Here is a 25,988-nt window from a genome sequence, read left to right on the forward strand (position 1 = left end):
CCGCAAACGGATACGCCACTGCTAAACGCCTTTGAGGCTGATATCGTTTGCCTGGCTGTTTCCACGCTTCCTCTAAATGGTCAACTAATTGCCCCGAAAGAGGAAACACTGTGGTATCTCCTTTAACATCCTTGAAAAAGGCGTATTTGGACTTTGATACTGGAGGCTCCTCATCCTCAATAACTAAAGCAGTATGGACTGCACGAATAAGGCCAGGTATATACACTTCAGACTTAAGAGGTTCCTGGTCAGAAAGATCCAGAATCTCCCCATCATCATCCTCATAAGGAGCAGACAGAGACGCCACCGGCCGCTTGTGAGGCCGCATCACAGACTCCCCTTGCAACACTTCTGACAACTGCTGTACAGAGCTTGTTAACGAATTAACCCACGCAGGCTCATGAGAGACCTGAGGAGGGGAAATAGGGAGACTGTGGGGTACCATCAATTGTCTTGGGAAACCCTGCATGGGTGACGACACCACTGACTGCTGGGACAAACCCATCTGAGTGAAGGCAGGCTGCGGAGCTAACTGGCCCACAAGGGTTGTAAGCGCTTTGGCAAAACAAGCCCAGGGCGGCTCCTGTACCGGAGCCGTGACCGTAATCGGTCGCGTCAACAAATAACACTGTCGACATAGTCCCTCCGCACTACCGTCCCCCTCCGCTATAGGTACCTTGCATGTAGTACATAAAAGCTGGAGAGGAAAATCACTTTCAGACATAATGGTAAGTATGTGACCCCTCTCACTGATACTCGTTAGTATAGTGTGAGACCACCCTGCAAGCACTGCACCACAAGGGCTTTAGCAGAAAGAACAGGGACAGTTAAATGCTGACAGATAGAAAATGAAAGTACAGGCAGCAGACGCTAGCATAGGTCACATACAATGCAAAGAAATCAATTCCTGCACTATCAGTGCTGATCCTCAACTACACAGACTCAGAGCCTGGTAGGACACAGCGCTGCATACACAGACCTTAATCCAACGGAGAAGTATGCAGGGGGACCCAGACCGCGATGCCACCGTCCATCAGCGTCCAGCAGCGCTCACCATGCTTCTTCCAAAGATGGCCACCGAGGAGCAGAGAGGAGGCCGGCCTGGGGGAGGAGCGCTGACACAGGACCAGTCAGCTAGAGCAGAGAGGGCTGTGTGCAGCGGGGGAGGCGCCGGCTGTGAGACAGGGAAGGCGCGCTCCCCTGGCATGCATTTAACCCCTGGGACGCCGCAGCGCTACCACTCTGCCGCGGTCCTGCTGTCCCAGGGGGGTAGTGGAAGCGCAGGTTAGAACCTGGCTCCACGCTGCAGCCAGTCCCCAGGGAGCCCCCTGCCTGGGGACTCTGGACCATGTATCAGCGGGGACCCACCGCGGGACCCCGCTGCTTACGTGTTGTCCCCCTTGATTCCGGCCATGGTCCTAAACATCTGGGGTCACCGCTAGCTGTGACCCCAGATGCCTACCAGCAGCCCCGGATCAGTACCGGCGTTCTGGTACCGGCGGGGGTGTAGGGAAGACAGCATGGACATCAGGACTGACTGTCCATGCTGTACTTCCAGATGTGCAGCCACAGCTGCATAGGAGGGGGACCCTAGTGCATCCTGGGAGGCTGAAACATTACTCTATGGTGCCCGATGCCTGACGTCATCTCCTATACCCCAAGGTATCCTGTGGATACCCTATGGACCCTGAAGTAGAAAATCATGGCCGGCTCGAGGCACGTTCCATGCATGCGGCAGCACAAGGGCGACAGCATACGGCTCTGGAGGTACCCCACCCTCCAGCCACCCGCTGGCATTATTAGTATAAGCTCAAGGTTAGGTCTAGACTATACAGCGCTGATGGATCTATGACGTCACACCCACGTGACCCGGCCTGAAAGGGGGAGGGGCGGGGATGCTAACGGGGGACCAAATGTGTCCACTCGCCACGCTTCGGGCACGGTGGCTCGCTGCGCTTGCCACAAATATTTATTCCCCCTCTATGCCCTCGTGGATGGTAACACAGGAACGGTCCAGCCTCCTGCAGCGGTCAGGTGGTGGATACGTCACAGAGGTCCTTTAGCCACATAAGAAATAGCAGCAACCATAAGCTCAAGGGGAGGGAGTGGGGAAGGATGGGACGGAGGGGGAGGGCAGTGGCGAAAGGGCAGCACAGGACGGTGCTGGGTGCTGAGAAACCTAGCACCGGCCCTGCAATAAATACCCAAATGCCTTAAACCATACCTGACATGAAGAATACCATTGTCTTTTGACTTATTCGGTTCATCAGCTTCCTCAAAAATAAGTCCAGAAACAAAAAACCTGCAACCATAATAAGCCCCAAAACAAGTAACCATAAAAAAACCAAGCCCGAGTCTGCTTGTTATAAGCGGAATTGCCAACCATGATGTAAGTTGCTCCAGTAAAAAAAAATGGAATGAGACAGAACCCCTTCCGTTTCACTCACATGGTTGAGACCAGCTGTTTGGTAAACAAGACTCCGTACAGCAGCAACTAGAGGAGATTTGTTTTATTTTCCGAATAACATACCTAAATTACTCGGCGTTTTACAGCGTTGTAGCCATTTTATCATAGACCTAATTAGTAAGCTCAATCCAATGCTAGGTAAACAGCCTCTCCCTTCAAATGGAGACCATTGGTGCAGACTTTGCATTTGGCCCTCTAGTGTTAGGAAAGCCCCATGCACTGCGCTGCTGTAATGTAATGTAACGTGATGTCAGGCTGCTGCGCGCTCCCGGCTCCGCCTCCCAGACCCGGTGACGTCGGATATTGTTGCTGGGACTGTCATGGCGGCTCAGAAGATCAATGAAGCGCTGGAACATCTGTCAAAGGCAGAGAAATGGTGAGACCGGGTGTGTGTGGCGGATAGGTGTATAGGTGCCTTCCATGTACGTAGAAGTGTGACCCAGCGATAAGGAATACACGCTGCATTGTCACTGCTGTATGGATCTAGTCCTGTCACTGTCATAGGGACGTACTGCTTTCACCATATCCCTGATATCTGCTATGGGTATATAGTACTGTAGGTCTATAGGTCCCTTCCATGTACATAGCAGTGTGAGTAAGGAATAGTCACTGCTGCATGATATAGTCCTGTCATTGTCATAGGGACGTACTGCATTCACCATATCCCTGATATTTGCTATGGTTAGTATAGATATATACTGTACAGCCATGGCCAAAAGTTTTGAGAATGACACAAGTATTGGTTTTCACAAAGTTTGCTGCTTCAGTGTTTATAAACCTTTTTGTCAGATGTTACTATGGTATGCTGAAGTAAAATTACAAGCATTTCATAAGTGGCAAAGGCTTTTATTGACAATTACATTAAGTTTATGCTAGGAGTCAATATTTGCAGAGTTGACCCTTCTTTTTCAAGACCTCAGCAATTCGCCCTGGCATGCTGTCAATCAACTTCTGGGCCACATACTGACTGATGGCTGCCCATTCTTGTCTAATCAATGCTTGGAGTTTGTCAGAATTTGTGGGTTTTTGTTTGTCCATCCGCCTCTAGAGGATTGACCACAAGTTCTCAATGGGATTAAGGGAGTTATTGGCAACAGTAAAGCATCCTGAGAACACTCATGTGTGGGGTTGCTTCTCAGCCAAGGGAGTGGGATCACTCACAATTTTGCCTAAAAACACAGCCATGAATAAAGAATGGTACCAAAACATTCTCCAAGAGCAACTACTCCCAACCATCCAAGAACAGTTTGGTGATGAATAATGCCTTTTCCAGCATGATGGAGCACCTTGCCATAAAGGCAAAAGTGACAACTAAAGGCCCCCATACATCAGCAATCTGAAAACCACAATTGAACAATTTGAAGATTTATTGCCCGATCTTAGGATTTCCCAATCGAGCAATCTGCGCCCATACACTACAGATCTTTTTCAGTGATTTGCAGATCGATTGCAGTAAACACAGATCTGGCAATCTTGAAAGGCCCATCATTTTGCTAGAAATGGTCTGCAAATCTGCTGATCATGTCCATACACTAGCAATCTACAGCCCCAATCGATCTGTGAAATCCAACATGTTGGACAATCTGATTAAACAATTCCAATCATTTTTTGGTTGCAATCTGCGATCTGTGAAGCCCATACATTGCAGATTTTTATACACAATCGTTTGCAAATTGCACGATTGCTGCAATCCATCTCTGATGTATGGGGGCCTTTTGTGGCTTAGGGAACAAAACATGGAATTTTGAGTCCATGGCCAGGAAAGTCCCCAGACCTTAATCCCATTGAGAACTTGTGGTCAATCCTCAAGAGGCGGGTGACAAACAAATACCCACAAATTCTGACAAACTCCAAGCATTGATTAGGCAAGAATGGGCGGCCATCAGTCAGTATGTGGCCCAGAAGTTGATTGACAGCATGCCAGGGCGAATTGCAGAGGTCTTCAATAAGAAGGGTAGACACTGCAAATATTGACTCTTTTGAATAAACTTAATGTAATTGTCAAGCATTTGACACTTATGAAATGCTGTAATTTTACTTCAGTATACCATAGTAACATCTGACAAAGGTCAAAAACACTGAAGCAGCAAACTTTGTGAAAACCAATACTTGTGTCATTCTCAAAACTTTTGGCCATGGCTGTAGATATCCTGCTATTGGGAGTGTCATCATTGCCTCTTCATTAACAAAGGGACCTGCCAGTATGTATGGTGAAAAGGACAGTTATCCCCTGGGATTTGTAATATCACCTTATAGGAAAGTGCTGTTATAAAAGTGTTTTTTAATCATTTCAACATCTGAACTGCAGTAATACCTGTTCTATATTATTCCTAAAGGTCCTAGTTTTACTATATTATTGGTATATGTTCTCTTGTGTACAATATTCTTGTCGCTACTTATATTAATGGTATGATACATACCGATTCAGTAATGTGTTACGTGGTAAAGATGCAGGTTGTCCATGTTGCTATCTTTTTGTTCATTTACCTTTTTCTTTTTTTCAGTTTGAAAACTGGTTTTCTAAAATGGAAACCAGACTACGACAGTGCAGCTTCAGAGTATGCAAAAGCAGGTATGTTCTCCAGCTAATATAAGAAAAGCTTATACAGTAGATCTGCATGTGAAATTGATTTCAGTAGTCTCTTGCTGTAGGGATGGACAACAATTCCTGATGTTTCCGAAACATTGATATTCCCGTGTCATTTGAAGTAACACTTCACCCAGTAAATATACTGGATGATATATCAAGTGGGTTGATTCTAGCTTTGACACAGATTTTAAATACCACCCAGCTGCTTTTTCCTATCCTCCGCCCCAGAGCTAGGGGATATTGCTACAGCCCATGCAAGTAGTGTGATTACATGTAACTATATATCTTCATGCCTGGTTCACACAGACTGTGACTATATATCTTCATGCCTGATTCACACAGACTGTGACTATATATCTTCATGCCTGATTCACACAGACTGTGACTATATATCTTCATGCCTGATTCACACAGACTGTGACTATATATCTTCATGCCTGATTCAAACAGACTGTGACTATATATCTTCATGCCTGATTCACACAGACTGTGACTATATATCTTCATGCCTGATTCACACAGACTGTGACTATATATCTTCATGCCTGATTCACACAGACTGTGACTATATATCTTCATGCCTGATTCACACAGACTGTGACTATATATCTTCATGCCTGATTCACACAGACTGTGACTATATATCTTCATGCCTGATTCACACAGACCGATTCTGATCTTCAGGCCAATCGTGATCTTCAGGCAGAGGGGCCAAGCAGCCAGATAATGTCTATTTTGGCTAACTATGCTTGTACCCAAATGGGACATTAGTAGCAAGATTACTCCCTTGTGTGCTCTGCATTTCTGTGCAAGGGAACAGCCTTTATTTCTTTTGATATTTTAATTGTGATTAGCATTGAGATATTATACCTTGAGATTAGTTACAGAACTACTAGTATTGTTACAAATTTATTGCAACTCAAAGGGAAAATAGTTTTTGGTTATACACTTATATGACTTATATCAGTGTGTTATATCTTGAATATATGACTTATATCTGTGTGTTATATCTTGAATATATGACTTGTATCAGTGTGTTATATCTTGAATATATGACTTATATCAGTGTGTTATATCTTGAATATATGACTTATATCTGTGTGTTATATCTTGAATATATGACTTGTATCAGTGTGTTATATCTTGAATATATGACTTATATCAGTGTGTTATATCTTGAATATATGATTTAAATCCATGTGAAGAGCAGACAGCATAACAATTACAGGCGCAGGGGCAATGTCTGCTATGATATTGAATATTGTGTTTCTTCCTAATACTTTATACCATACAACATGTGAAATCCCATTAGTGTCTGTGTGCCAAAACTCAGCTCTGGAACTTGTTTACCTTTTACATGGGAGAATCAAACCTTGTAGCATTGAAAATATATGGGTTGCGCCGGTATAATTTGGTAATAGGGCAATAATTATAACTTTACAAACAGTCAGTAATGAATGTCAGTGGTAGAACAGTTAGATGTTAGATGTTTCTTCTGAAGAAACTTCAGACTAATGATGTATTTGGATTTTTGCAGCTGTTGCTTTTAAAAATGCTAAGCAGTATGATCAGGCTAAAGAAGCTTATCTAAAGGAGGCTGAATCCTATGAAAACAACAAAGCGTATCCTTTTTGTAACATTTATTTGGTGACAATCATTTTTATTTCTTCAGTTTTCATGGAAAAAAAGAGTGCAAATTCAGCTTCACAAGTGAGATTGGAACATTCTTGGGGGTCGTTGCAGAAATGTCCGTAAAGTATCATCAGTCATCGCAGCTATGTCATGCATGGGACAGCACCTCCATGAAGAGGCTGTTCTGGCAATGACTGTATCCCATTGACCGTTCTTTTGCCAAGACGAAAGAATGAACTTCTTCTGTGTACTGACCTGGTGTCTGTATTGTACATGTGAACAGTCCAGGCTGCCTTTTACTTATAGTTATGCTTGCCATATCATCCCTTTAATTTGGGACACATTTGAATTTCACTGGTTCTGTGGCTGATTAAAACCAGGTGAAATGGAGACTTGAAGTCAGACAGCCACAAAATCTGTGTAATTCATATGTGTCCCGAATTAAAGGGATGACATGGCAAGCCTTATAGACATGCTGATGCTATCCCCATATAGCATTGTCACTCGCAGACAAGCTCCAAAACAAGCTTTGCAGCTGTCAGTCCCTGTTGAGAACAAGGGGTCTGCAGTATTCAACGTTACTTTGCTAAACACATTTGTTCTAAAAAAAAAAAAAAAAAAAAGCTGTTTCTGCATGATTTGAGGCATTGAAAATAGGCCCCTCAATGAAAAACAAGCCTCTCATTTAACTAAACGGAGACTTGTTTGCAGCACAGAGCAAGCACGCTGTCATGTTACTTTTAGTGGCCCTAAGTTCCAATATTTTTACAACGATTGTGTTTTATTTTAACTTTTGGGGGATATCCAATTGCCTGAGCCAGCGGCTGGCAGTGCCCGAAGAAATTCAGTTGCTGCTCTGTTCGAGCGCGAAAAGGCGCTGGCATTTCTGCTTGCCCTCTCCTGAGGAGGCGAGCAGAAATGTGTGAAATGCCCGTGGTTTAGGCACCCAAACAGTGGTTAGGGCTCCTCAACCAAGACTTTAGACAGGTTTACCCGCTATACGCGGCTAAGCCCTGTCTAATTGGGCGTGACAAGCACGATAATTAATGGGCGCTCAAAACAGTTGAATTGTTACATTGGGTGCCCATCATTTATCGCAGCGCCCAAAACAATTCATAATGTTGTTTAACCTACTGCAGCTGAATTGTTCTTGTTAAGGGAGAAGTGTTTCATAACTTCAAATATTTCATGTTTCAAAACCTTAACCAAATACTTCATCCAGTCTTTTCCATGCTGCCAAGTAAGTACAGTATGTGTATAGATCTATATTATATTAGCATCCTACTATGTAATACTTATCATGTGGAGCATATTTTATTTCTAATTTTTGGGGACCATACCTGAAAAGCAGCATCCGATAAAAATTTAATTGGCGGCAAGAGTGTCTTTAAATCAAACTTGTATTAATATTTTTAAGATAAATATTTTTTTCTACTTTTGGGAGGCCAAGGTCCAAACATTCGCTTACCCAGTGCAAAAACACAGTCCATGATTTTATTTTATGGGCCTTCCTCAAGAGAAAAGAAGCTTTTAACTACCTGATCCTTTTGAGCAATATTGCAGGTGTCTCCATGATTTTCAAAAGCATAAAGCTGCTCAGGGTAAACCCACCTTCATCTTCGCCTAAGGTGGGATCCATTTTTCCTGAGTTGGGCCGAAACACTCCTTAGGTACATATTTGGATGTGTAGTTCCACAGCAGCTGGAGGGTTGCATGTTAATACCCTGCAGAGTATTTTCAGTCAGCCAGACATAAAGGCCAGGGCAAAAATTATTTAATACCAAACTGAGCTGTTAATGGATTCTAATTTTATTTAGCACATAAATCTTAAAACTTTCTCAGACAGGAAATGTAATCTGTTGAGCCATGTATACTCGTCCCAAACTGTTCTTGGCAATATTCAATCTATGTGAGCCCTTGTTTTGTTGTATTTTAGATTTTTCTCATTTAACACTTACGCCCTGTACTTGCTATGTACATTAATGTTTTTACATACAGGTAGGTGTAATGTAAAGGCACATTTATATGTTTGATTAATTTTGGTATTGAAGTGATTGCATTTTAACATGATATTTACTCTTTACAGAGCCTATGAACAAGCAGGAATGATGTTAAAGGTAACATTATTTGGCATTCGGTGCAGTGTATTAAGTATATTTTAAATGAATTCATAGTTAGACTTCCTTTGTAGCATTAAAACGACTTGTCTCGGCAAATGTGGTGCCACCTACATGTGGGCTGATCTTCAGTGTTCAATTAGGCCACATGTGCACTAGCATGTAATAGTTTGGAATCACTAAGACACTTACTGGTTTTGGAAAGTAGTCCTTTCCAACTATAATATATATATTTTTTTAATCAAGGTACCATTAAATTAGCTTAGGATCGCTGTCCTACTGCGTGCTGATATGTACACTAATCAAATGCTGACCACAGGGGATAGCATGATGTTGTAAAATAGAGTAGTAATATTTTTGGTTCTTTATTTTGCACTCTGTGTGAACCTTACCAGCACCAAAACAGGCCATTGCATTTCCTCTACCACTACAGAAGACTCCTCCATACTTTCATTTGCTCTACATCTAGCAATTCTTCTCCTCTTTGAGCTACTCATCTCAAACTTAGACTCATCTGTCCATAATAATATCTTGGACATTTTATCTTTTTTTTTTTTTTTTCTATTTGCTAGTTTCAAATATTTTTTTTTCTTTGCAACTCATGGAGTAACATCACGGATTCATTTTTATACTGTAGCAGAGGACACTGGTATTTGGTATCTGCTATATAAGGAATCCTTTATCAGGATGTGTAAGGTGCCTGTCTCCCATATTGCAGACTGCACCTGGACCTTCTGCTTCTTTTTCTAACCTAGTTAGTTCCAGTTTGCACATTTTCTCAAGACAATAGTGGACACCATTGTATGAGATCTTTCTTGTCTTGGCAATCTGACACATTTTCTAAATAGCAGCTTTTCAAAGCAGATGATGATGATCAGCCTTTTGCCAACAGAATTTAAAAAGGCAATACTATGAAGTGCAAAACCAGGTGTGTAAATAAACCCCAATCGAACAGCCTTTATTTCCGTTTAGGTATCGTCATTTGTAAAATTTGCAATTGAACTTGAAATGCCAGTGTAATAACTATAGCTTGCAACCCAAGGTAAGACAATTTGTTTGCTTTATTGAACAGTTTAATGGTTTTGCTAACACACTACAAGGTTTTCTCTAATAACCAATTAACATTTTAACATTATAACTTAAGGATGAGCAAAGTGATACTCCTTTCACACAGTGCAAAAAGCTACATTCTTGCACATGAACATCGACCTGGGTTGTTATGTGTGATGGCAAACGACCGGGTCCACGAACCCTGCTCTGTACTAGGGTTTGGCACTGAGCCCGGGAAATTCACAGGTTGATAAAACCGAGTCGTCGGTCTGAAAGGGGTGTTAGTTTGCTATTGGGACACTGGAGTAATGGCTGCTGAAAATGGGGTTTTGTAGTCACATGTGAATTATATATTATAAATCAGTCCTTTTCAATCAGTAATAGTAATTTGCAATATTACTCATGTCTTTACTATATACTTTTTTTTTTAATCAATTTAATGGTATATGTACCTTGATATAAAAAGATTTTTTTTTTTTTAATTCTTTCAAAAACCAGGAAATATCTTAATGATTCCAAACATGTGCACCCTAGTGTAGGAGACCAAATTGATAGAGATTGGACTTTTGGTGCTTGCTTTTAGCAGCTTTGATGGGACCCAGCTAGTATGGTCAGATGATTGCACATTGAGGCCCATATAGGACAACTTCTGAAAACCCAGTAATGTTACATTATTATTTTCAATTTTATTAAATGTATTAAAGATATTAATGGCCTCCCAAAGATGGGTGGGATTTCAGTAGAATTATATGAAAACATAGGGAGTTGTATGTTGCTAAAATTCCGGACACTTATACAGCTCTTAATGAGCTTCCGGGTCTGTCTGAGTCATGCCAAAGCCGTTGAAGGCTTGCTTTACCTGGACGCATATCGGCCCATATCTTTATTGGATACCAATGTTAAGATCTTGCTTAAAATCCTTGCAATTAGACTATTTCTAAAATAACCCTATGCTAAGGAAATTTAGCAGTATTAATCTGAGGTGTATCTACACCATTCTTCAGCTTTATTTTGGTTTGGATGAAAGTATTGTAGTAGTCTCCATGGATACCGCTAAGGAGTTTGATTCTGTTGAATGACAATATCTCCTGATATTTTTTAAGTGGGTGCAGTTACCTTACTTCTTCCTTGTCGCTAGAGGGATCATCAATGATATAGCTGACTCCTTGCCCTGGTGTTGTAGACACGATAAGCTTGTCCCCTGTATCAGCGGGTTTTGCGTTAACAATTAAGTCCCTGACGTGCTGTTCAGGTTTCATGAGATCTCCTGGGGATCTGAATTTCATCTTGTGTTTTGGACTATATGCAGTTGAATGTTCAGCCTTACAATAGACTTTTTGCAGTGCAGAGTTCATTTGTGGACAAAATTTCCTCTACATGTGACGTGTTAACCTGGTTAAAATTATTCTGCGTTGTATTCAATCAGGCCCCAATATTTATTCTTGCTTATATAAACATTGACTGTCTTCTGTCTAGCCTCTCTGGGTCAGCTATACCATAATGATAACCCTTCACTTTTTTAACAACTGCAGAAGGAGCTGGAGCTTCCTCTTAATATATACTTTCAATATCTTCAAATGAGAAACATACAAAGAGTGCAGTTATTTAGATGAGCTCCTAAAATACTGGTGCAGTTTTGGCTTCCAGTCAATTTCTTTGTGCTACTCTCACTTCCTGGGCTGTCTATGTAAAGGTGATTTGCCTCCTTCACTACGATTCACTGAGAATGTAATTTGAACACGCTCTCTAATGAACCTCAAGGGGTGTATCTACTAGAGTGTGGGTTTTTGGAAGTGGAGTGCCCATAGCAACAATCAGATTCTAGCTATTATCTTCTAGAAGGTGCTAGATAAATGATAAGTAGAATCTGATTGATTGCAATGGGCAACACCTCCACTTGTAAGTTCCATTTCAGCTCTGCTAAGTTGGTTAAATAAGGAGTGACTTGTGATCTGTGCTTCCCCAATGTCAAGTGTTGTGCACCTACATTCTGTGGAAATGTCCTGTGATCCAGCTTTGTCCCTGTTTTGGGACAAGGTGCCTAGAACGAGTGCCTTTGCTTTGCTCTATAATATATATATATATTTATATATATATATATATATATATATATATATATATATATATATATATATATATATTAGGGATGTGTGCAGGCTCGGATAGGTTAGAGTTTGCTTTGTCCAGGAATGATGATGTTTGTCCATGCAAGATGATGTTTTGCCTCTTTCTGAGTTCCGTTTTTTTTGAGGGAAAAATCTGGACTCTGCGTGCAAACACGAACCTATCCGACCCTGCACATCCCTAATAAATATATAATATAGTGTGTATATGTATGTGTGCAAGAAATCTTGAGCCGGAAACGGGACCCAGCACCTGTCCGGCACCGCAGATCCAATGACGTCATCATGTCCAGTCGCCCCGCCGTGATTCAGTATTGTTTACCCGATCACCATAACAACAGAACACATGGTACAGCTAAATGCAAAAATTCTGTAGGATTAATACAAATATCTAAATGCTTATCAAAACAAAGTAATTAGGGTAGTAGCTATAGACAGTAAAACAGACCTACAATCTGATCATATACCTCAACTGGAATATATGTAGAGCTAAATATTCATAACCTAATGGGTTTCTCAAATAACAAATCAAACAAAAGGAATATAATGAAAGGAACATTGTGCAACTAAGCAGACTAATGCTAACAATTCATTTAAACCTTTTGGATTTATTGTCTCTGATTTATGGATCCAGAAGGCCTCACCTCTTAACGGGATCCCGATATATCATCCCCCCCTGGTAATGGGGGGACGTGATCTATCATACAATATTTTAATGTGGATAAATTGTGTCTATCTTCGGAAAAGTGCAGAGCTACCGGATGTAAAATGTAACCAGTGAACACCCGGTAGCTTGGCACTTTGCCGATGCTAGACACCAATATATCCACATTCAAATATTTTATGTTGAGCGCTGCACCTTTGTTCTGTTTGTGCATGCACCAGTGAGGGCACGCACACATATACTTTTACCATTTCAAACCACTATTTTGGGGTTTGTAATGTTTGTTTCTTATTGGAAAAATTGTGCAAATCCCCAATAAAATGATCAAATGAAAGAAAGATAGTAATGGTCAGTTATGACAGCACAAAAATACATTACTACAATACACGCACATTGGTAAACTGTAAACTCCAATCTACATACTGTACATGCTCTCATGTTATTCTTGTCTGTCAGACTGCATGAATCAACGTGTCCAGCAATATATCACATTTATGAACAGTGTTCCACTGATAACATGAAAAATTCTGATTGTAAAAATCTGACCATATTTCTTTGTCATATTCAAATCTAATTTACAAAAATGAAAGAAGTGTGATTTGTTGCTTTGCCTTACAGCACTTATTCTTCAGTTACCTGTTTGTTGTTGTAGATACTGTACCCTGTTTTATCCCAGAGTTGGAAGCATTCAGCGTCTTCTTGCATATAAACTTGCCATGTTTTAATTATTTTTTTAGGGGGAGATCTCTTAAAAGTCCTATAAAGATGTGAAGTGCTTATGGTCGTTACTGTTACATCTTTTAAATCTAAAGATGCATACACACACAACGATTTTTTGAATGATTATCGATATCGTTTAATCGTTGAAGAATTCATTCACTTTCTGAGTTAAAACGATGAACGATTATCGTTCATGCGCGGTCACGTTTGTAGTTCAGTCAGACTGACCAACTGAACGATTTTCATTAAGGGAATATGCAAAAATAATTTGTTGTTCAAATATAATCGTTCATTACACTTTAAGTTCTTCTCTACTTGTGTTCAAAATAAAATAAGCAAGCTAGAGAAGTAAAGCAATTGCTACACCAATCCAAAACATGAAGATGAAACCCTGCAGCTACAATCTATGAGTAGCATCTGGCAAAGAGACTCACTCCTCTGCATTTTTGTTAGAATCTTGACCCTTCTTGCATTGTACATGTACAGGCTCTCTGTACAATCTTTTATAACAGCCATCGACTATATAAATTACAGTAGTAGTGAAAAAATCAACAATGACTCTACTTGAGTAGCAATTACCTATTAAAACAGCTGTGAAAGATAGTCGTATCCTTGACAACCTCTGTCATCAAATATAAATTTTCATTACTATGGCAAGCTCAAATATCTCGCCCGTGCAAGGGAGCAGCGTTTTCTGTACATTGTGCATACACGCCAACGACACTCTGATTAATTTGATATGTGACACTTATACTGTATATCTGACCGACTTATAGCCGTATTCAATTAGACGCGAAAAGCCGAGATCCGCGAAAAAGTATCGCCGATTGCATATTTTCGCCTATCGGAAACTTATCTCCGTATTCAATTCCACCTGCTTTTCACGTACGCGAAAGTCAATGCAATGTAATAGGTGAAAAAGATTTGCCTCTGAATAGCAGTAAAAACTTTATTTTGGGGTGCAAAGCTGAGGAAACCACTCAGAACCTTTGGGACAGCCCCCCAAAGGACAACTGCGTCAAAAAATCCCAGGAGAAAACTGAAGAACACCCCAAAAAAGTACTTTCATTTTGGGGTCAAAAAAGCAGTCGGGTGACAACTTCAAAAACTAGCGAAATAAGGTTCTGGTTGTGCACTAAGAAAGGGCCAAGTGTTTTTGGGGTTGCAGGTGCTTTTATGATAGAGGAATTTCACTTTTATTAAAACTTCACTTTACAGACATTAAAAGATGCTTGCTCCCAACTGTCATGCCACAGGCTGTGTTTGAAAAATGACAGCAGCTGATTGGCTGTTGGTTTATCACTCTTCACTTTTCAGAGCTTAGTACATCTTGCCCTCAGTCTTTAGCACAACAGAACTTGGCGTAGAAAAAAGGCGTGGCTGCTGTATCATAGCTCTTTGTATACAGATTCAGCCTCAGTCACATACAGATATGCAAGTGTCACTTATCAAATTAATCAGTGCAGTTTCCTGGTACATTGCACTGCGACTACGATGCATTTTCTTCTAAAAAGACACCTGGCTCTTGCAGAGTCTCACAGACATGGTGCACAGAGAGGGTCTGTTTGGCTGGACTGCAGCAATGATGTATGAGGACACAAGTATAGTTTGCCAGGATAAAAAGATGCACATCAGGAAGACAAGCATGCACACTAAAAGAAGGAGCAAGTTGTGACTAAAACATGCTGCAACTTGCATTTACGCCCAACTCTGAGTGATGTTCTCTATGGGCAACTTGCCAAATGCGTGTTGGTGTTATATTTATTATTTATACTGTCCAATAGAAGTTGCTTTCTGTTCCCTGCCATGACTGAAGTATACCTGTACATGCATTAATGCGCCCGAGAGAGCAACATTTTAATATTTGTCCCACTTGGTTATACACTTTGTTTGCACATTACTTGTTGTCTCTCTGTTTTGTTACATTGGGGCCTATTCAAGATGTTAATTATCGAGGTCCGAACAGACCCCGATAATTAACACACTGACTCGCTGCGGACGCGCTGAGATAGCTGATTCGAGAATCAGTTGCCCCAGCAAGAGCAGTGCGCATGAGTGACCTACAGTTCACACATGCGCACAAGAGCCCCGACGTCTGGCGGAGGGATCTGAAAGGTTCCCTATTCGCGACCCGGGACTCCTTCCCATAGGGAAGGAGCGGGTAGTGGTAGGCCATCTGAAGATAGCGAATGCTACCGCAATCAAGCTCCAAAAAAATTATATTTTCGGAGCTTGATGAATTCTGTCCCCATACTAGTGTATGGGGACAGTGGGCCATTCTGCAAGAGGAAGGTAAGCAGGAGATATATGTGATCTCTCTTGCTTTACCTTCGTGATGAATGGCCCGAACACTTAATTTGTACACTTGCAGGTGAAAATGTGTATTTTAACCTACTTTTGTAAAAATTAAGTGACGATGAATAGGCCCCATTGTCTTTTCATCCACTTAGTATAGTACATGAAATACTCCCTTCCCTGAAGATGTCTTCCTACATACAGCAATCACCTCACAAGACAGACTCACAGCTTCCCTTGCTTTATTTAATCAAAAAACGAAGTATATCAAAACATAATTACACCAGGGGTCAGGGAAATTTTTTACCTTTTACCCCAAAATCAATTTAGATACGCCGACGTTACCCCCGTGATTTGAAAGGAAGGAGATCCTATAATAGTGCCCCTGTAGTAGTGCCCCCATATAATGGCCCTGTAGTAGTGCCCCCATATAATGCCCCTGTAGTAGTGCCCCCATATAATGCCCCTGTAGTGCCGCTTGTACAAAAAAAAACCCACCTTAATCCCCACTCATGAGTTCCGCCCCCGTCCTGTCCGCCTGGCTGCTCCTCGGAACTATGGGAGAGTGCGCATGGAGAGAGGCGGGAGCTGGAGTTCAGAAGAGAACTCCAGCCTTCGGCTAACACGGCGCTGCAGGGAAGGAGCCGGGCGCCCGCTGATAATAACATATCAGCAGGCGTCCGGCTTAGAGCCTCCCTGCGGCACAGTCAGGCATGCATATGAATCATTCTATATTATAGAATGATTTATATGCATGCCCGGCTGTCCGTCCATTACCCCTAGGAATATCATTTTTACCCCATGTGCGGTAATTTACCCCTGTTACCCCGACCACTGATCTACACAGTTAAATTAAAACACTAAACTGTTTTAATTTCTTTTTCATACAACTACTACTTGGGTATAATAAGGATTAATGCACCAACTACTGTCAAATATGACAGTAATATTTCCCAGCTTAGTAGTTTTATTTAGAACTCCTTGTTAACATCTGATACCTTTTTATATTTTACAGTAAGGAGTGCATTATCCCATATATGGTTACCAACTTAGCACCTTGGCCTATGCTGTCCATTGGTTTCTGCCTGAAAGTACCTGTGTTTTTTTTTTTTTTTGTTAATTTTTGAAATGCCTTCCCCCAAATACATCATAGCCAGTGCAAAAGTAGGGATCCCCATATCTCATTATATTGAAAGTCAGGTGTTAGCAACCAAATCCGAAATTTCAAATATTTTTGCATTCAAGCAGAGGGATTGAACAATATGAACTATAATAAAGAATGCAGAAAAGGGTAAGGTCACCCCTGCTGATTATATACATTCTTAGCCTGTAGTTCTAGGTACACCTCATATAAAGAAGACGTGAGATTGCTTAGACAGGTAAAGGCCTAACGTGAAGGCTGCTTTTGTTGACTAAAAGTTGTAACTCATTAAACATTGTATTATAACCTCACATTAAAGGAAATGCACAAGCTACCCGAGGCCGTCCAGCTGATAGAGCGAGCTAGCATGATGTTTCTGGAGAATGGGACACCTGACACGGCTGCTATGGCCTTGGAGCGAGCTGGGAAGTGAGTAAATGGGCCGCATGGATGTGTGATTGAAGAAAAATCCATCTTCTGTCATGACCTTCTGTATATTACCTGAATAAATGAGCGTTTCATTTCAGGCTGATAGAACATGTGAACTTGGAAAAAGCTGTCCAGCTATATCAACAGTCCTCATCCGTGTTTGAGGTATGTTAATTATCCATCTCTACATTATGGCCATAATATGTCTTCTTAACCTTCTAGGTCAACAAATGCACATGGACCTAATTATATAGTCTCTGTTAAGAATATATTTATTATGTTAAATAGATATATATATATATATATATATATATATATATGTAGCTATTGTAATTGTTGGATTGTATAACACCCCCTACCCCCACTATGACCCCAATAACACCTTCCTTTCATCCACACCCACTTACAGAAACAATTACTCTTTATGTACAAACAACTTCCTCATTGTTCATCTTATTGTTATTTCAGCAGCATCATATTACAGTATTATAATAATTTATTAAAAAGGTGCCACAAATGGTCCACAGCTCAGTACAAGGAGCATATAGCAACGCAGTGCATTATATTATAATACAGAACGTTATACAATAACATACACAGCTATGAATATCAGACCAGTGAGGTCCAAGGCCGAACATCTCACTGCGAGGTAGATGTATTAACCGCTTCTCCCCCATGTATGATTGGGGGTTTGGGTGGTAACTGACAGTGGTGCATAGATAGATCTACAACATAGCAGCGCCAATGTGCTGGGCTTTGTATGAACATTTAGTTTGCCTGACCGTTCCGCCAGCTGCAGCTATTGATATCGACAGCTGCAGCTTGGCGATTCCCTTTCCCCACAGCAGGGACAGTGCTGACCCTGCTGCGGGGGCTGTCGGCTGCATGCGGGATCTCGCGATGCTTGCGAGATCCCGCGCATGCTCAGTGGAGTCGGCCGGGAGTGTGAGAGAGAGCATCAGCACTAGGCTGATGCGCTGTGAGCTTTAGCAGGGATCGCTGGAGGGGAGAGTTTTCACTCCCCCTTCTCCGGCTGATGAGATGTTAATACATCTCATCATTAGTGCTTCTTGCTTCGCCTCGGGAAAGATGCGAAGCAGGAAGTGTTATAACTGCATGATAAGTGCTGCTATAATACATCTCCCCCTATAACCTGAAGAGACAAGCAGGAGAAGTGAGTGGACAGAACAGTGAGCAGATCAGCATGAGCTGTGTCCTAGACCAGAGCTCCTGAAGGAGGATAGGAGATGCAGGAGTTATGGAGACCAGGGGCTAAGCTCAGGGACGAGGAGCAGGACATAGGTGTATTGGTGATGTGGATATTGAAGATGAAACACGGGAAGAGAAGCTTACTTGATCCATTTAAAGAAGAATGGTGTACAACAGAGAGTGATACAAGGTGGGGGCGGAAGGTAGTGTGTTAGGAGTAGGGCTGGTAGGCTTTATGAAAGGTGAGTTTTTAGGGCAAGTTTGAAGCTGTGGAAACTGGTGGATAGTCATGAGTAGGAGAGAGTTACAGAGATGGGAATATATATAAATACACATAGCTACATACATGGCTACTAGCAAGAGGCTTAACATCTGCCATTGGTGAATTGTTCTGCTCTTTTTCTTCCAAATGGTGAGAGCAACCTACTAGTGATCATAGATAACTATGACGACCACTGTTTCTATACTCACTGCAGTTTTAACAAATGCCGGATGGACCATGGACAGAGATTGTTGAAAAAGACAACACACCACTAGCAGATGTTAAACCTGTCATGAGCACGTATCCCAAAGCAGGAGCCGTACACTTTGGTAATTACTGTTCTCTTTATTAGACTACCTGTTCTATTCTAATTAAATCTTTCTTACAATGTCATATACATCATATACATATAATGCAAGCTGTGATAGACGTGAACGAACTTTTATTGTATATGGTTCCTATCTAAGCAAAGGTATCTGCTTTAGGTTTTATAAAATGTCATTTGGTCCGCAAGGTAGCTGTGTACTTAATATTTGAAAAAGAACATTGCTAACATTCCCTGAAATAATAGCAGAGTACACCATTTGCACATGCACTGTCTGTGTACTATGGGCCTGATTCAGTGTTGTACGCTAATGTTGCCGCTGGTGTATCTTTGTATACAGCTGCAATGCAAAATTATGAATATGTCGCAGCCACTGAGATGTATTGAGACGCCCACCTGCAGCTTTGCAAATAGAAACAACTGCGTAAAATGTTGCAGCATCTGTGTACAAAGACGCAGCATCAGCCACAGATCATTTCAGTGTTGCAGTCCTGAGTGAGTCTATGAATGGCTGTGGGAATTGAGATGCTGAAGCCATATTCCTTGCGTACGGGCTCGCAGTCGCAGGGTGAGATGCCCCCGAAACGGTCGAAACATGCCTGCGTTCCTTGCTGCCACTCCTCGTTACCTCCCTTAGACGCTCCCTGACATTCGCACTGTAATAAATACTGAGAGCGGCTACGGTAATGTACCTTGACGCATGCGCAGTGCAACTCAAACACATGCGCAGATGGACGATAATTGTTCAACTGCAAAAACATCGGCATAGCGTACAACTCTGAATCATGCACATGTTCCCGAAGTGCTCAGCGTCTCTGAATGTAAATTGCAGTGTATTGGATCTGGGGATATTGTGGAGGGGATGCAGACATATACTGTACATGGCGGACGCTAGAAAGATTAGAACAATTTATCAGCACTGTCTCTTATGAATTTATAAAAGTATCTCAGAAGGGCCAATGAGGACTAATCTCTCTGTGGGAGATACAGTACAAGTGAGATAAAGCTTACAGCATATTTTTCATTCATAGTTTGCTTAAAGCTGGTTACTTAGGAAGCTACTGTAGTTACATAAATAGCAATAAGCAGAATCAGAGATCTTTTTTTTTTTTTTTCTGCTGTGCAACTTGTAAACATTGGGAAAAAAAACATACACTATAGCAGTGGTTCCCAAACTTTTTTGAATCGCTGTGCCCTAGAGCAGGCATGTCATACTCAAAATCCCAACTGGGCCGAATATTCAAGGTCTAAGAATGTGTGGGCCGCAAGAAAAAAAAAGTCTTCGGGGTAAATTTACTAAGAATCGAGTTTGGTCGAGTTGTTTTTTTTAAACTCTATTTGCATCGCCAAAACTCGAGTGAGTTGGGCTTTTTTTGCAAATTTACTAAGAAGTGAGTTTAGCTGAAAGTGAGTTTTATGATGGTGAAGCAAATCGAGATACATCCCCCGAATTGCAAGTGAAGATGAGATTACTCACCCGAGATAGCAGTGTTTTCTCTCTTAAAGTTTCTCCATAGCTAGCAGCCTGCACATATCAGTGAAATATGTGCTTGCTGCTTGTGTGTTAGGACCTGTAAAAAATGGTTACAGTTTATTTAAAAAAAAAAAAAAAAGACGTGAGGACACCCCCAAAGGATTAACCAGCCCCATACTTGTCAGCCTGTCCTGGTTCTTAAATTACAGTGGAACCCTACACATTTTTTCCCCTGTAATTTTAAGAACCAGCACCAGGCAGCAGGGCCAGACCTGGTTTTAAATATATGGATAAAAATTTGCGTGAGGTCAGGGCTTATGCTGTGGCTGAAAGGGCTCCCCTGGCTGTGGCATCAGTCCCCCGGTAGAAAGGGTCCAGAGCTGGTTTTAAACAATGATTTGTGTATGTTTCAGCCAAACTCGCAGATCTGGAGGTGAGTATTTAAAACTTCAATTTGGCAGAGAGTTTGCAGACATCTCACCCGAGATTCTCATCTTGATTCTTGGTAAATTTGCGAGATGCATCTGTTAGGTGAAAAGTACTTCAGAGTTTGGGCGATGGTGAGAAGATTCGAGTTTGCGAGTGAGATGAGAGAAACCTCTATGTAACTCACCCGACTTTGCCTTTAGTAAATTTGCGAGCTGAAAAACATGCCTAAACTCACCCGAGATTGTCATCTCGACCAAACTCAATTCTTAGTAAATTTACCCCTTGTAATCAGTTTTGATTGTTTATTATTAAGAAATAATCTCCCCTATATCTCCCCTCTCCCCTATATAATAACACCACATATCATTGTGAGCTGAGAGCTGTGTTATTTCCCCTCATATATCACTATACAGTCCCCTCTCCCCAATATAATAATACCACATATCAGTGTGTGCTGGGAGCTATTATTCCCGTCATATATCACTGTATGGTCCCCTCCTCCAGTCCAGCCACATGCCCCCTGTGTCCCCTTCTGCTCCGTGTCCCCTCCCCCTTCCAGTTTACCTTCTTCTAATCATACACAGCCGTCTATTCCTCTTCCAGGTCCTGCTCTTCGCGGGTAGCTGGCACACACTGAGGGCGCGGATGTCTTCAGTGCTCCTGAACAGGCTGGATGTTGCGGGGGGGCAGAGTCGGAACAGCCAAGGCAGCCGGGCATGCCCAGTGGACATTTTCCAGTCTCTGCCTTAGTGTGCATGTGCAGAACGGTGAATTCTGCCCGATCGGAGCTGATCTCCGTTCGCAGCAGCCGGAACTCACCTGGTGGGCCACATTGCACTTTCACTAGTATGGTTAAAGCAGGATGCAAAAATATGCAATAGGGGCCGCGAGTTTGACACGTCTGCCCTACAGTATCAGCATACTTTTAAGTTTGTTAATGAGAAATTCAGAGAAAAAATGTACTAAAGTGAAGTAAATTGTGCTGACCTGTCATCCTTAGGCTCAGTTATGTGGAGGTGGACAGGTTTGTACTTCTGTTTGTCCACATATTTACATTACATTGACCATAAATAATTTGATTTGGTGTTGGACCACCAACCTGAGGTACCCCTGCAAGTGTCCCGAGGCACCCCAGGTTCCACGGAACACAGTTTGGGAACCACTGTACTATAGTCTATTTTGTTGTATGATCGTACAACTATATATGCATGAATATGCCTACTCTATGCTGCTGTGTTGAAAACATTTTTTCTTTGGCCAAAATCATTTACAGCTTAAATCTGCATTACCATATAGAAAAATGTTTTAATACGGAGATCCCTTGGTGAACCTGAGACTACTGTATGGGGGTTGCTACTGCAACTGTGTTTCCTGGTGATTGCTGGTTCTGTATATAAGAACTGACATATTGATTTTGTTAACCAACTGTAAATGGCTGGAGAAGGAGTGTGCAACTGAGAAGACTAATCACAGCCACAATCTCTGTAATGCAGTGTGTGATGGGTCTTCTCACTCAAACTGGTACTTACTACCCCTGGTTTTCATTCTTCATCCTAGGCTTTGATTAAATGGCTGCATGCAGCATCTCTCTTGGTTTCAGCTAGAATGAGGCACCAGCCTTAGGAAACCGAGGTGGTAATGCGACTTTGGAGGAACACCTTTCCTGAAATGTCAATTACATGAAACATATTAAGATAAACAGTATCTATATATTAATAGCAGAAGGACGATTTTTATGAGTGACGTATTTCTTTGATGCTGTTGTCTGAACAGGGCACATCATATACCAATTAAAGGTCTTGGTCCGTAGATTTGCAGAAAAATATTGGCATTGTAATTGGTGATTTCGTTTCGGAGTTATATGGCAAATTGTCCGCCCGCAATTTACAATGAATCACCATTATGCTCTGGAAATGTGACAATTGGTGATCTCTCCCTGTGTATCTGCTGGGTAACCTGGAACATGTGACCTGCTGGGTGATCTGGAAGCTGTGACTGTTATTTGCAGCCACATACTGTATATCAGCGCATCTTGCAGGGACCTCAATCACCGGCTGCTGTGTTATTTCATTATTCACTTCATCTTGCATTGTTTACAACAAACATGCCTAGAGGCCAGGCTCGCGGATGTCAATGTGATGGAACCCTTACAGGCCGCCCAGAGCGCGCAGTTCAAAGAATTTAACCCAGGTATAACAAGATCAACCAATACGCCGCTTGCAGTGGACATGGCATATTTGCCACAATAATATGGGTCCTACGGACGTGCAAAGTGGGAACTGTGGTCCTCTATACTTCTTGGTAGAGGAGATTAACGGTCATCTATCAGACTGCTGTCACAATGGAAAGGCTTTGTTGCCCAATGTGGTTGTTCCACCATATTTAGCAGAACTCTTTTTACGACAAATATCATCAAATTACGGACTCATTACCTGCTTAATATCCTCAGTAACTAATATCCATAATATCCTCCATAACTAAGGCTGTTACTACCGGGATTCTGTAATTAATATTAAATGCTATGAGAGTTAATTTATGTAAAATCCTTCTTTTTAACATATATTTGCATAGGAAAACACTATGTGATGGCTTTGTATCTGCTTGATTTTTTTTTCAGTAGTGGAAGGGCAGAGGTTGCTTATCCAAGGCTTATGTGCATAACTGGCAACTCAGGAATGTTTGTGTGATTTATTTTTGTCTTGCTATTTTTTAGAATGAAGATCGTTTACGTCAAGCTGTGGAACTTCAAGGAAAGGCATCAAGACTTCTAGTGAGAGCACGACGGTAAGGTAACTTTTTTATGGATTGTAATTTGTTTGCTTTTGTGACGATCACCTAGGAACCTCCAGAACCCTCCTGTCATGTTTCAAAATAAAATAGGTACCGACTCTAGCATCCAACATTGCGACATTGAGCAAATCCAGCATCCATTGTTATAGGTATTGATAATTACAAATCTAAAATATACATTTGATCAAACGAGGGATACAATATACTGGCTAATGAGTATAATGGCTGATTGCGAGTATAAAACTCGGCAAAGAGATGCAAGCTGCTGTGTAGTAAATCTGACCCATAGAGCTATCACCCCGTCCCTCCCCTCTTCACAAATGTATTTGTGGGAGTGCAAAGAAAAACTTTGGCATACATGTTGAAGACAGAAATAATAGGATTTTGGGGTACTTACCATTGAATCCTTTTCTCTGAGTCAGGCTGGGGGACACTGGACCATGGGTTGTAGGTGGGAAGGCGTAGATTTGGCACTAACATTGAAATCTATAACTCCTCCCCTCTGCAACCCCTGACTTCAGTACAATATCAAAAGTGCCTGGTTAGGAGAAGCAATACTCAGTGACACTGTCACTCCAAACAATAAAAATTAAATTGACTGTCAATACGACCCAAAATCATAACTCAATACCGCTGAGCGTGAGGGAGGGAACGCGGTGTCCCCCAGCCTGACACAGAAAAGGATTCAACGGTAAGTACCCAAAAATCCTATTTTCTCTTTCATCTAGGCTGGGGAACACTGGACCATGGGATGTTCAAAAGCTGCCCCCATAGGGGGGGCAACGCTCAGATTGCCCGACCAGAGAACTGTATGCCCAAAATGGGCGTCCCCAGAGGCAAAAACATGAAACCTGTAGAACCGCAGAAATGTGTGGACAGAGGACCAGTAGCTGCGCGACAAACCTGTTCAGCCGAGGCCGCGTGACGTGCCGCCCAGGAGGCCGCCACGGCCCTAGTGGAATGAGCCAACACCCTAGCTGGTGCCGGGTGCCCCGCCTCTGAGTTAGCCCTTGAAATCACTGAGCGGAGCCATTTTTTAATGGTCTGCTTTGTGGCTGGCCTGCCCCGTTTGTGGGCGTCGTAGAGAACCAATAGAGAGTCAGTCTGTCTTACGTAAGATCGAAGTTCTGTCTAAATAAATGCGTAGGGCCCGGACAACATCCAACAGTGATAGATCAGTCTCCCTGTCTGTTCCTGTGTCCTGGTATCCTGCCATTGTATACCAACATTCTTGAACCCTGCCTCAGTTCTCTGTGTGTAGTCCCTGCCAGTCCCTGAGGACTCTGAAGATGAGAAAACAGGATAAACAATTTCCTGGTTTAAGTGGAAAGATGAAACCACTTTCGGTTGAAAAGAAGGAAACCGTTCTGAGCACAGCCCTATCATCATGGAAAACAAGAAAAGTTGGTTTGCAGGACAAGGCCCCCAACTCAGAGACCCGCCGAGGCAGTGGCCATTTGAAAAACCACTTTCCCCATTACGAACCGAAGGTCCACGGATTCCAAAGCTTCAAACAGAGCCTGCTTAAGAGCCGACAGAACCAGGGGCAAATCCTATGGCGCTACTGGTGGTTGATCCGGAGGCTGTATTCGCAAGACCCCCTGTAAAAAAGTCTGCACCTCTGGGAGGAGAGCCAGACGCTGCTGAAAGTAAATGGAAAGAGCCGAAATCTGTACCTTCAAAGATTGAAGCCATAAGCCGGCCTCCAGACCATCCTGCAGAAATGCTAAAAACCTTGGCATGCGGAACTGGGCAGTATGTACTCCCCACTGCTCACATCACATAATATAGGTTTTCCAAACCCTGTGGTTGTTCTGCGCGGAAACCTGCTTCTGCGCCCGGAGCATGGTCCTGATGACTGAAGGGGAGAAACCCCTGGCCTTCAAGAGCCCAGTCTCATCAACCAGGCCATTAAAGCCAACTGAGGTAGGCCCTTGTACAGAGTGGCCCCTGTAGCAGAAGATCTGGCTGCAGAGGCAGACTCCAACCCGGCCCTGCGGCTAGCCTGAGAACCGTAGCGAACCATGACCGGCATGGCCAGTTTGGTGCCACTAATGAATGAAACCTGCTGCTCCCTGACTCGACGGACTACTCTTCGTAACATGGGAATTGGAGGGAAAATGTAGGCCAGACGGAAGTTCCAGGGAACTGTCATGGCATCCACTGCAAATGCCAAAGGATCTCTGGACCTTGCACAAAATCGAGGGACCTTGCAATTGTGGCGAGACGCCATAAAGTCCACCTCCGGCAGCCCCCATCTCTGGACCAGCT

The 25,988-nt window shown here is 42.3% G+C and overlaps 1 protein-coding gene across 1 annotated transcript in view; it reads left to right on the plus strand.

Annotated features, from left to right (window-relative positions):
• Positions 1-2,691: 2,691 nt before the first annotated feature.
• The window catches only part of NAPG (NSF attachment protein gamma), a 39,790-nt gene continuing 16,493 nt past the window's right edge, over positions 2,692-25,988 (plus strand). The window contains exons 1-8 of the mRNA XM_088469815.1: positions 2,692-2,843; positions 4,972-5,039; positions 6,595-6,679; positions 7,912-7,929; positions 8,776-8,806; positions 17,119-17,228; positions 17,327-17,393; positions 23,641-23,711. Of these exons, the coding sequence (XP_088325941.1) occupies positions 2,788-2,843; positions 4,972-5,039; positions 6,595-6,679; positions 7,912-7,929; positions 8,776-8,806; positions 17,119-17,228; positions 17,327-17,393; positions 23,641-23,711 (506 nt within the window). The 5' untranslated portion in view covers positions 2,692-2,787. The remainder of the gene's footprint in view (positions 2,844-4,971; positions 5,040-6,594; positions 6,680-7,911; positions 7,930-8,775; positions 8,807-17,118; positions 17,229-17,326; positions 17,394-23,640; positions 23,712-25,988) is intronic.

Source organism: Taudactylus pleione, unplaced genomic scaffold (genome assembly GCF_031769625.1).
Source record: "Taudactylus pleione unplaced genomic scaffold, aTauple2 ptg000093l, whole genome shotgun sequence".
Taxonomy (NCBI): domain Eukaryota; kingdom Metazoa; phylum Chordata; class Amphibia; order Anura; family Myobatrachidae; genus Taudactylus; species Taudactylus pleione.